This window comes from Beta vulgaris, chromosome 2, assembly GCF_026745355.1.
Source record: "Beta vulgaris subsp. vulgaris cultivar EL10 chromosome 2, EL10.2, whole genome shotgun sequence".
Lineage (NCBI taxonomy): Eukaryota > Viridiplantae > Streptophyta > Magnoliopsida > Caryophyllales > Amaranthaceae > Beta > Beta vulgaris.
Genome location: NC_079203.1, coordinates 4,031,203 through 4,043,711, shown reverse-complemented (window position 1 = coordinate 4,043,711; position 12,509 = coordinate 4,031,203). Strand labels below are relative to the sequence as shown.

Genomic DNA, 12,509 nt, shown 5'->3' with positions numbered 1-12,509 from the left:
TCACTCCAACTCTTCTCTGTCTTTCTCTCTTTCTCTCTCCTCCTCACTCACTCTCTCTCCTCAACAACCATTTTTTTTTTCTTGCAACACTTCATTTTTCTGGCAACACCATACTTTCTTCCTCAAAACATTCCCAGAAAAAAGATTTATCCTTTTATTGAGTTTTCTTAGCTCCATTGTACTCTTCTTCAACCTCTGTAATTTTCAACTTTTTAGGGTGTTTTTAGTAGTAAACTCCATTTTTCTAGGGTTTCAAACTTCATTTTTCAACTTTTTTTTACAGCTTATTTTAGCCTTTTTATGTTCTACATTTACCTGTTTGATAAACTGTTGAGTGGGTTTCACTTTTTTTGGTTAAGTTTGTAGCCGTTACACTTCCATTGTAGCACATAACAAGCAAAAAAGGAAAAAAAAAGTTGGGATTTTTCTCTTGTAAATGTTTCTTTTTTACCTGAGATTTTTCTGGGTTTTGTAGAACTCATTAAATTATGAAATGGGTTTCTTCCATTACTAGCTAAAAGTATCTAATTTTTTGAAGAATGATGAAGCAAGTTAGTGAGTATATTCTGTTATTTCTGTTAATTGTGGGATTAGTTCCAATAATTAAGAGTTCATCTTCATTAAATTCATCATTGAATGATGATGTATTGGGATTGATTGTATTTAAAGCAGACATTAAAGACCCTAATGGGAAATTAAGTTCTTGGAATGAAGATGATAATGATTCATGTAAATGGTATGGTGTGAAATGTAACCCCAGATCCAACCGTGTTTCTGAGCTCAATCTTGACGGATTGTCACTCTCTGGTAAGCTCGGACGCGGCCTCCTCCAGCTGCAATCGCTTCGAAAGCTTTCGTTGTCGAATAACAATCTCACAGGAAGCCTCAGCTCAGCATTGGTGAGACTTACTAATTTAAGAATACTTGATTTGAGTGACAACAATTTTTCTGGTTTAATGTCATCTGATTTTTTTAGACAATGTGGGCCTTTGAGAAGTATCAATTTAGCTAATAACAAGTTTTCAGGGGAGATCCCTGATAGTTTGAGCTCTTGTGTTGGACTTACTGTGCTTAACTTGTCAGCTAATCAGTTTTCAGGGTCTTTACCTTCTGGGATTTGGGGGTTACATGGGTTGAGGTCACTTGATCTGTCTTCTAACTTATTAATGGATGAAATTCCAAAGGGAATGGATGGTTTGTACAACCTCAGAACCATTAATTTGAGTCGAAACCGGCTTACTGGGCCAATCCCGAATGAAGTTGGAGGGTGCTCCTTGTTGAAATCAATTGATTTTAGTGGGAATTCACTTTCTGGGAGTTTGCCAATTACACTGTTGAACTTGAGTTTTATAGGGTATCTTAATGTGGGAGAGAATTCGTTTGTGGGCCGAGTTCCTGAATGGATTGGAGAGATGAAAGGGCTTGAGAATCTGGATCTCTCAGCTAATAACTTCTCTGGTGTTTTGCCAACTTCTGTAGGAAAACTTAGGTCTTTGAAGGTGTTTAACATGTCAATGAATGCTTTGAGTGGAAGCTTACCCGAATCTATGGCTGGTTGTTTAAGCCTTCAAGTTATAGACTTTAGGCTGAATATGTTGACTGGTGATCTACCTCAGTGGATGTTTAAGGTGGCATTGCAAGAAATTCTGCTCTCTGAAAATAAAATAGGTGGAACCCTAGATGATTCTCTCTCCACAGCGGAAGAAGTCTCGTATCGAAGTCTTGAGGCATTGGATTTGTCCCGTAATGTGTTGACTGGGGCAATTCCATCATCACTTGGTAAATTCAGTAACTTGGAATACTTAAATCTGTCTCAGAACACTTTGACAGGCCCTATTCCAAGAAATGTTGGCGAACTAAAAGCATTGAATGTTCTTGATTTAAGCCACAACCGGATGAATGGGAGCATCCCTTCTGAAATTGGGAACGCTACTTCTCTACAGGAGTTGATTCTGGAAAAGAACTTCATTGAGGGGATCATACCTACGTCTCTCGAGCATTGCTCTTCACTCTCAGTACTGTAAGTGCTCTCTTTTCATCTACTGACTTCCAAATTTTAATCAATTATGTAATCTATGCTATTAATTGTTCTTGTTATCATATGTATCATATACTCTTACATGATTTTGGCTGGTTTAGCATGGTATAATCATTGTTTTAAGCTACTCATGAATGAGGTTCAACTTATTCTTAACTGCTTATGCACTGATGTTACTATAATAAACTTATATTTGAGGACTTCAGTACCTTATTGATGGTGTTTTATAGTTGTCTTGTTCTGATTTGCTCATTTTCTTTCTACTTGTTTCCAGGATGTTATCTCATAACAGTCTTGAAGGACCAGTACCTCTAGCTCTATCGAAACTTGTACACCTACAAATTGTGGACCTTTCTGTTAATGACCTTAGTGGAACCATGCCAAAACAACTGGCAAATCTTCAACATCTCCGTTCCTTCAATATTTCCCACAATAATCTCCAAGGTGAACTGCCTGGTGGTTTCTTTAACACCATATCCCCGTCTTCTGTATCGGACAACCCATCTCTTTGCGGCTCTGCTGCAAAAAGATCTTGTGCCACTGTCCTTCCCAAACCCATTGTTCTGAATCCCAACTCCACTGCTGATGCCTCCTCTGGTTCTTCTCTACCCCCTACATTTGTTCACAAGAAGAACCTCCTGAGCATTTCCTCCCTCATTGCTATCGGGGCTGCTGCAGTAATTGTAATTGGAGTGATTGCCATCACGGTTCTCAACCTTCGTGTCAGAGCCTCAGCATCTCGCTCCGCTGCTGCCCTCGCACTATCTAATGGTGATGACTTCAGTAATTCCCCCTCCACAGATGCCAATTCTGGTAAGCTAGTCATTTTCTCAGGAGAGCCTGATTTCAGCACTGGGACCCACGCTCTCCTCAACAAGGACTGCGAGCTAGGCCGTGGTGGATTTGGGGCCGTCTACCAAACTGTTCTTCAAAATGGTCGCTCAGTTGCCATCAAGAAACTAACTGTTTCAAGTCTTGTCAAGTCTCAGGAAGACTTTGAAAGGGAGGTGAAGAAGTTGGGGAAGATCAGGCACTCTAATCTCGTCACACTTGAAGGGTATTATTGGACTCCATCACTCCAACTTCTTATTTATGAATTTGTTTCTGGTGGAACTTTGCACAAGCATCTTCATGAAGGAGGAGGTGGGAACTTTCTCTCATGGAATGATCGATTCAACATAATCGTTGGGATGGCTAAAGGACTATCTCACTTGCATCAACTGAATGTCATCCATTACAATCTGAAATCCAGCAACATTCTCATAGATGGCTTAGGTGAGCCTAAAGTGGGAGATTTTGGATTAGCAAGATTGTTACCAATGCTAGATCGGTACATATTAAGCAGCAAGATTCAGAGTGCACTTGGATACATGGCACCTGAGTTTGCATGCCGAACAGTGAAAATTACAGAGAAATGTGATGTTTATGGGTTTGGGGTTTTGGTCCTTGAAGTGGTGACTGGAAGAAGACCTGTTGAGTACATGGAGGATGATGTAGTGGTTCTATGTGACATGGTAAGAGGAGCACTCGAAGAAGGGAAGGTGGAAGAATGTGTTGATGAGCGGTTGCAGGGCAGATTCCCAGCTGAGGAAGCCATTCCAGTTATGAAATTAGGTTTGATTTGCACATCACAGGTTCCATCAAACAGGCCTGATATGAGAGAAGTGGTTAATATCTTGGAGTTGATCAGGTGTCCTTCGGAAGGCCAAGAAGAATCAGCGTAAGTACTATATTCGGACATGCCTAGACATTAACATGCCAAAGTTTCACCTATTGAGTTATCCGGCGAAGAGGAATCCGGTCTGTGTATTAGCCAAAAACGAGCAGGATGTTGTTGAAAACCAATTTGTTCTCATTGTTTTGTTCATTATTTTTGGCCTTAATTTCTGCTTTTGTAGTTCTCAGTTCTCACTGTATGTTGTAAGCAGGAAGTAGTTTTTGCCGGATTCCTCTTCACCGGGTTTAAATTTGGCAACCCATTTTGGATATCCTTAGGTAGTTTTTAATCTTCTGTTTATGATTGTGATGTAAAATTGTAAGTTGATATTCTTGGTTGATTCTAACCATTGCTTCTGAGTGTATTGTCATTTCCATAACCATTTTTGGGCTAATAGTTTCTTTTTGCAATTTGAGTTCTTGGATCCGATATCACAAAAGGAAGTGTCATCTTAATTAGATTTTGCTCTTAACGGCTCGATCTTGGTATGAATGCATAACAACCAGTATCGTAAACACCTTAGGGTGCGTTTTCTTCATCCGAGTCTTATTCTAACTTACTACAGGTGAAGAAAACGCACCCTAAAAAATCTCTATGATGTTATCTTGACTTATGTTACTCAGACACAGATTGAGTGTCTACTCGGATACGAGTGTCCAAGTGTCCGACTCGGCTTTTTTGTAGAAAAAATTCTAGTTTTTAGTTAAAAATGAAGTATCCAAGTAAAGTATCAGATCGGATACGACACGACACGACACCCCGTTTTTGAGGTAAATGAAGGTGTCGGATTAACAGTGATCTAAACTATATTTTAAAAAGCATGGGATTGAGATGTTTGGAATATGAAGTTGGTATCTTATGAAACATTCTTCATAAGTTTATTATTATTGCCTTATTGGTATGCCTTATCAAAATGTTGGTGGATTATTTGCTGTTGCTGGGCAGCAGCAGCACCAACTAGCAACGAGCACTGACAATGATTTGGTAGTGTCAAATGTAGGATCAGCTTTACCACAACTATACAATCAGAAACCAACAACATTATCCCATGTGATTCTGTAAATTTTAAAAGGAAGTTAAATAACTCCCGCCTTTTTATTGAATGGCAAAAAAAAATACTTTACACTTTCATATTTCAACACTTTTATTTCAAAAGACTGTAATGTCCTTGTCAAGCTACAACACTGTATTCTATGTGAGGGTTTTATTGGGACTTTTATGTTTAGAAGTATTAAAAATGGACTTATGTTATGTACACTATTCACTAACATAACATGCTCCATTATTAAACAGCACTAACCATAAGTACTTGTTTAGTTGTTTGTTGTTTCTTTTGGTTCAGAATTGCCACCATTACAGAGTGGTATGACAAGGAAGTACTAACCAATCTTTGATTGGAATGTACTATTCACTTTTAAGGGCATTAATTATTTTAACCTTTTTTAGATTATCTTCTAATCATTCATCTTATTGAAATATTCTTGAAAATGGATAATTTTGTTCCTTCAAAAGTATATAAATAATGGTGTTTAGATCATCTAGGGTTGTAAAATAACTCTACAAGGTAGAGTTTGAGCAATATCAACCATTGACTAAAAAAATCAATGGCTCATATATTCTCTTTCCAAAATTCTCCCTATTTTATCTCATCAAAATCTACCCCTAAATCTTTTCATTCCACCAATATGAGCCCTTGATTTTAAAATGTATGGCTCAAATACACTCTACCTTGTAGAGTTTCACGAAAACTCTAGAGGATCCGGACTCATAAATAATGTATGATCTCTGTACTTTTTTTAAGTTACCTATTTGGAAAATGTAATCTATTCATAATTAGAGAGAATTTTCTAAATTTTTCTCAATTTACAAGAAAAAATTATATTCAGGTGGGTTCTTGTTTGATTCGTCTCAATGGATACTTTATTCATGTTTAATTGTTAAATGTCTACTTATATATTATAAAAATATTTAAGGTTAACGAAATGAATTGGCAAACTCATGAAATCAAAGTAGGTAAAATATATAAACATAAATAAAGGGAGTATTGTGCTAACAATAAGTATGAAATTGGTATTAGTTCCCCCAAAAAAATAAAAGAAAATTGGTATCAGTTTCGGAATTTATGAAAAAATTATGCATCGATTATCCATATTAAAGTTTCGTTATTGCTTAATAATTTTTATTTTAGTTTCTTATATGCAATTATGAGAACTTCATATACCATTATGATCTTATTATCCTTTGATGTATAACATATAATGAGGAAAAAAGGAAGGTTTAATTCAAGAGTTGGTGGCTTTTAAAACTTTAAGAATTTTGGATGATGTATCTTTTGTTCCCTACTTTATAGTTAAAGTGCCTTATCAGTATAAATTCTAATCAATTATAGTATATTCTGAAAGTTGAGTTCTTGATCCACTACCAATTCAAAATTAAACTTAGAGATTATATATGTAATGATGTTTAATACCAAATAGCTTTAGTATATTGCATACATAATAGAGCATTTCTTTTTTCTTTTTTTGAATAATAGGCATAATGTGATTGCTTTGTCAATCCAACAAATTATTGTTGACTAAAGAGGAACTACTGCACCCGTTTTAAATTAGTTGATAGTTGATATATAATGTTGATACATTTACTTTTTACGGTCTTTAAAACATAAATTTATAAACTTTTATCTTTAATTACGCATTAATAAAAAAAAATAAAAAAATAGTATAAAAGACATGGATATAAATCTAATACTTTTCTAAGTATAACAATTTCTGTATATATGAAGTTCGACTTTGACAAAATCAAATGTAAAACTGATATCTCTTATTAACAATTAAAGATTTAATATAGAAACTAAGAAGATTATTTTGAAACCAAAGAGTATTAGTAAGTTACTTTAATTTGATACACACATGCAGAGGGAGGGAGAGACATTAGGTTAAGTAACAATATACTAATCTATTATAGCATGGTCTAGCTAGGCAGCTAGCCCGAAATAATGTCCCCAAGACCAATGTTTTCTATTGGCATCTTTTCTTTGTAAATTGTTTTATGTTTTCACTAGATAGAAGACTTGACTCACATGAAATCCCCTTCTATTGCTCCTCTAACTTTGTAATTTTCAACTCCCTATAGTCTTTCTTAAATCAAGATAATCTTGAGCTTCTCCCTAGCTTCGGAAGAATATTATTCTTCTAAGGTGGTCTGCATTATGTTGGAAATTTACAGTATTTGTGTGATCTGATTCATGTTACGTTAGTTTAATATGCTTGGTTAGAGTGACGTGACTTAAATTATATAGGATGTAAAAAAAATTCAAGCATTGTAGACATATAATTGTATCTCTCCATTTAAAACTCAATGACAAAACATACTGTTGTCTTGATTGGTCCGGTCCAAAGGAAGAACAATCCAACAAACTAAGCTCAAAAACGTTTTAAGAACATACGGTCTATTTATTGATTCCAATTCCAATGTCAAAAGTCCAAATTTAATAAATATTCTCCAAATTAAAGATAATTATAAAAAGTCAAGTTTATCTGTAGGATAATTGATTTCCTCATTTTAAATGGTAATATTTAATAAGGATAAAAAGAATATTTTAAAGATTGAATAAATAATACAACTCAGCAGATCTACGGATGCGTTTTGTGCTCCCATATGCGTCTGGCCCACCAAAGTTGTGCATGCGCAACATCGAGATGTTCAACGAAATTCACAAGTGTAGAAGCATCCTCAAATTTTATCCAGTTTCTTTCGTTTTTCCTATATTAGACCTCGTTTTCACTCGAAGATTTTCGACACGTTTTCCACAACATTTTTTTCCTACGACTTTCATACACTTCCAACCACAAAGATACTCTCCAAACATTCTCAAACACATAATCAAACACTTTAAATTTCCATTGAATCTCTATTCATTACAAGACCCAGGCGGTAAATGTATAATTCCTAAGGGTCGATTCCAATTCATTTCTTAATATACTAATAATCTACTTTTTGTGATGTAGATCTTAAAGAAATTCATGCTCTTGTATATTCTTTCCTAAATATCTAATCTTTCCTTTTTCTTTTCATTTCTATACATTATTACATCACTTTCATCACCACACATGCTTATTTTTGCTAATCAAGACCTAAATAAATATTCCAATATTAAATTTAAATAGTTTGGACAACCTGATAGGATCCTTGTAATTTGATAGCATAGATAGCTTATCACCAAATATTAGTCTCAACTGTTTAATGAACTAATGTAGACTAACTTTAGAACGCATGAATTGTCTAGTTGTTTAATTGCATAAAACTGGAAATGAATCGTATAAGTGGCCAACAATGGACGAATTTGTTTAAAAATTTTATCTATACCCTCACCCCCGAACTCTATCTTTGGTTCATGACCAATTATGAAGTCATGACAGGAAAATCTACATTAGATAAGTCCCTAAGTGTCCCTGTGGTTTCCTAATATCTAATTAGGTTTATGTGTCTTCCTTTAAATACTTGTTGGCGACTTCTTGCTCAAAAGGAATTTCAAAACTAAAAATCTTTATAATGAGATAGTCAATTCCAAGCTCATCCCGCGTAGCCAATAAAAAGATGTCTATATGAGCCTCACATTGATGTTAAAGCATTTGCTCGACTTTTGGTATGAAACTTGTAGAAGACGAAATGGTGGATTCGGTCTCTTGAAGCGTGCGCTCCATGAAGGAGCGCCCGCTCTTCCATGTAGCGCCCGCTCCAGAGGGGAGCGCAAACTCCATTATGCCAGAATCCTTTCTCGCGAAATGATATGATGCTTTAAGCAATTTTCATTATTCAACATTTTTTGGATTGAACAATATGCAAATTGATTCTGCAAATTTTTGGATATCTACTTAGAAGTTTAATTATTTTTTCATTAGTAAGAAGCTCGAATATTTAAAGGAATTAATTAGTTGATACTTAAACTGCTTAAATTGATAAGCACTCTCTGTGAATGATCAAGCTAATATTGTAAGAGTCCAAATTGGACTCTCACATTATAGATTAAGAATCCATTATCGTATCCAAAAGTGAAGTCTCACTAGTGGAAAAAAGCTCATCTGATGCGGTCAAAACCGGACTTAATGATGCGATTTTGGTCCGCATCAGATGGGCCCGCAGCAGGTGGTAACCAAAAAAAACTAATGCGGTTAAAAACCGCATCAGTATGGTGCGAATCTGATGCGGTTTTCAATGACCACATCAGATTCTGTGTTTTTTGAAAAATAAAAAAAAAGTTGCAGCAGAAACGAAATTGTACAGGAACCAAAAATCCACAATAAAAACAAACCCACAACAACGAAAATACAACAACGAAAATCCACAACAACGAAAATCCAGCGAAACAATTCAATTTCAACAACCGCAATTCATAACTCCAACAAATTTATACAAACGAATTTAAACTAAAAAAAAGTATACTGAAATTACCAAACATAAATTATATAAATTACATAAATGAAAAACATATAGTAATTAACCAAATCTAAAATTACATAACATAAACTAATTAATAGAAAAATAAAACGAAAAACGAGAATTAAACGAGAGTTAAACAAAATTAAATTATTCAGTTTCTCATAATTGTGAGCAAGACCTTAATAAATTTTCTTCTCCAATGTATTATGGGCGTAAATCATATACAAAATTAAATTATTTGCCCTTTTTTTTTAAACACGTAAAAAGGTTTTGAATATATGGAAACAAAATATTTGTCCAAAAAAGTCATATTGTTCATTTTGCTAAACGTTAGAATTATTACTTCCTAGAAAATTCCAATAACACTAGTGAAGATTTAAATCCGAGAGGTATAATATTTTTTTGTAATTCTAACTTGAAAATAAAGTAGAAATTCTATAAGTAGTCCTTCTTATACAGGGGAGGACTAGGTAATATAACTTTTTTCATTTTGTAGGCAATAGAATTTTTGGATTTTTCACCAAATACTCCTGACAAAATAATTTATTTACCAGATACCCCAACTTTTTCGAAATTCACTAGATTAACCTATTTTTTTTAAAAATGACACAAAATATCTTTAATGACTAACGACGGTTAATTCCGTTAGTCATTAGCGTTAATTAACCCTAAAAAATTCTAATTAACTCTAAAAATCCTAAGCTAACCCTAATAACTCTAGAAACAATTAGTAACCCTAAATACCCTAACAAACCCTAACCCAACCCCAGCCCCAGCCCCAGCCCCAGCCCCACGAGCCCCCCCGCCCCCACCAACCCCCACCCAACCCCAATCCCACCAGCCCTTCCTCCCCCGCAGCAACCATGCAGGCCCCCTCCCCCCTCCCCAGCACGCAGCCTTCCTTATGTAGGCCCCCCTCCCCTTGACCTTCCTCGCGTCTCCCCCTCCCTCACTTTCTTCTGCGCGTCGTCTACACCAAAACGAAGGAACCCAAATGCGTGAACCCTAAGTTTGGCCTCCAGTCCGCCGCACCTTGCAAGTTCGGTGGCCGTCACCGCCATTCCCTCAGTCGCCTCCTCATCGACAGTTCTCCCATTTGCCGCTGAGTTCGAAGGGGTGTGTGAAGGGATGGGGAGGGGGATCGACTGAGCTCGGGATTCGAAGGGGTGAGGGGAGGAGGGCTGGGGTGGTGGGGAGGGTGGGCTACTGGGGATGGGGTTGTTGGGGGAGGTGGGTTAGGGCTGGATTAGGGTTGTGGGGAGGGTGGGCTACTGGGGATGGGGTTGTTGGGGGAGGTGGGTTGGGGCTGGATTAGGGTTTGGGGGGCTAGGTTAGGGGAGAGAGTGTGTTAGGATTACTTAGGGTTGTTGACTTAGGGCTAACTTGTAAATAAACGCTAACGGAGGACTAACGTCCATCAACAAAAGGGTATTATGTGTCATTCTTTTAAAAGTCAGGGGTATCTGGTGAATTTAGAAAAAAAATTGGAGTAGCTGGTGAATAAATTTTTTTGTTAGGAAATTTTGGTGAAAAAACCGTAGAATTTTTTACCAAACATCACTTATGACGTTTGTCTTTGCCAACCAAACATTACGATAATTTGTAATCATCCGTAAGGATGCTTTAGGGTGGCCCAATTCTTGAGATTCCCTTAGTTGTTTCTTTCCTTTTAAAAGAAACGATAATTTTCTACTTCCTGCATGAACTTTCACATCTTGAATCCTACTATTTGTTGTCAGTGATTCAAATACTTTATCTCCATTATTTCGTCTTTAAAGAGTAAAACACGGTTTTTTCTATGAAAAATTAGATTAATTCCTAGGATGGAAAACATTTTCAGGAAATGAGTGCCTCCACATATTCAAGTGTATTCCTAACTTTCCTTTTTTCTCCCCCCTACCAATCCTCTTCCTTGTTTCCATTTCCCCCTTTCTCTTTAATTTCTTTGGCAAATGACCGGATAAAGAAAAATAATCTACAAATGTAGTTTTCTTTCAAATTTTTTTTTATGGAAAGTATTGTATTTGGCATAAAGTATGAAATGTAGAATAAGATTCACTCTAATATAATTATAGATGATCATTAGTCCAATAATATGATTACCGAATTTGAATTATTGAATATTCATACTATTTATGCCAAATTCTGATCAGGCAGAACTTAGCTGAGGATCTACAACTAATGCAAATGCAGCTAGAAATGTCAAGAGAAACTAGCTACAGAATTTAAAGAAGATGCAATGAAGAGACAAGGACACCAAGAAATGGTGACGCGGAAAACCCCAGGAAAAGGGTAAAAACTGCGGGTGGAATTGAGTCCACCAATCCACTATATGAGAAATATTACAACTTACAGCTAGCAGCTAGCAGCTTATAGCTTTACTAGATACACTTAAGAATATTGTAATTGTAGAAGAGAGAAAGAATGTAAGTAAGAGCAATGTAAAGACTTGTGTTTTACAGAATGTTTTCCCCCTTATTTATACTAATACATTCGTATAACGTTATTCTTTCATTTGAACGTTGCACAACAAACTCTCCTAAGAAGATGCCACCACTCCTAGAATCAAGGGAGATCTTCTCTTCTGCTGGCTAACCACTTCTTCCTACTTCTTTGGCCTAACGTCATTTATTTGACTTGGTCTTGGTTAGCATCCAATGTTCTTCCAACCGGATTACTTAGCTCTCTTCGTCTCTGCTTGCTGTAGCTGCTACCTGATGCTCTAGCTGTGACAAACGCATTACCTGCAAGTTTCAGCTTAGGAGAATTTTAGGACATAACAATTGCCCCTAACTTGTGATGCCAACCTAGGCGCAGCTGAGTTAAAATCGCAAGTTACCAATAAAAACAAATTGTTAGCAAAAGGACTTAAGATTAAGATAAACTTATATTTCTTAAAAGATTTTTATCTTTTTGCCTGAGGAATTAAAACGTTTGAAGATAAAAACTTCTACTTAGGAGATAAACTCTTTTAACCGCTTAAAAAGATAATTTTCTTGGGAAAAGAAAAACTCATCAGGTAATTGATTACTTATCAACAGCTAAAAGATAAATTTTACGCAACATTTAATACTTATCCGTTGGCTTAGACTACCGTTGAGCTACCAGTATTTAAGGAACTTTCAGCCCTCCCTGAACTTCACTTACTCTTTTGCGAACTCCTCTTCTTCTCAGGTAAAACTTCTTTCTTTCGTTTGCTTCCTCAGGAATTATTTTTTTAGATCTTTTCTTCTTCTCTAATGGGTAGAGCTATAGATGACGTTGCTTCGTCTGTCACTGAGCGAGACATAGAGGTGCTCAAAGTTCTGGGGGGTT

General features: G+C 36.0%; 1 protein-coding gene across 1 annotated transcript; it reads left to right on the top strand.

Moving 5' to 3' along the window:
* Positions 1-4,117, top strand: LOC104887168 (probable LRR receptor-like serine/threonine-protein kinase IRK). The gene is made up of 2 exons (XM_010671767.4): positions 1-2,020; positions 2,313-4,117. Exons 1-2 carry the CDS (start codon positions 540-542, stop codon positions 3,760-3,762), a joined length of 2,931 nt encoding a protein of 976 aa, XP_010670069.2. The 5' UTR covers positions 1-539; the 3' UTR covers positions 3,763-4,117.
* Positions 4,118-12,509: the final 8,392 nt, after the last annotated feature.

Coding starts and splice junctions, on each gene's coding strand:
- LOC104887168 (XM_010671767.4), top strand. CDS start 540: ATGATGAAGCAAGTTAGTGAGTATATTCTGTTATTTCTGTTAATTGTG. Junction 2,021..2,312: donor TGCTCTTCACTCTCAGTACT/GTAAGTGCTCTC, acceptor ACTTGTTTCCAG/GATGTTATCTCATAACAGTC.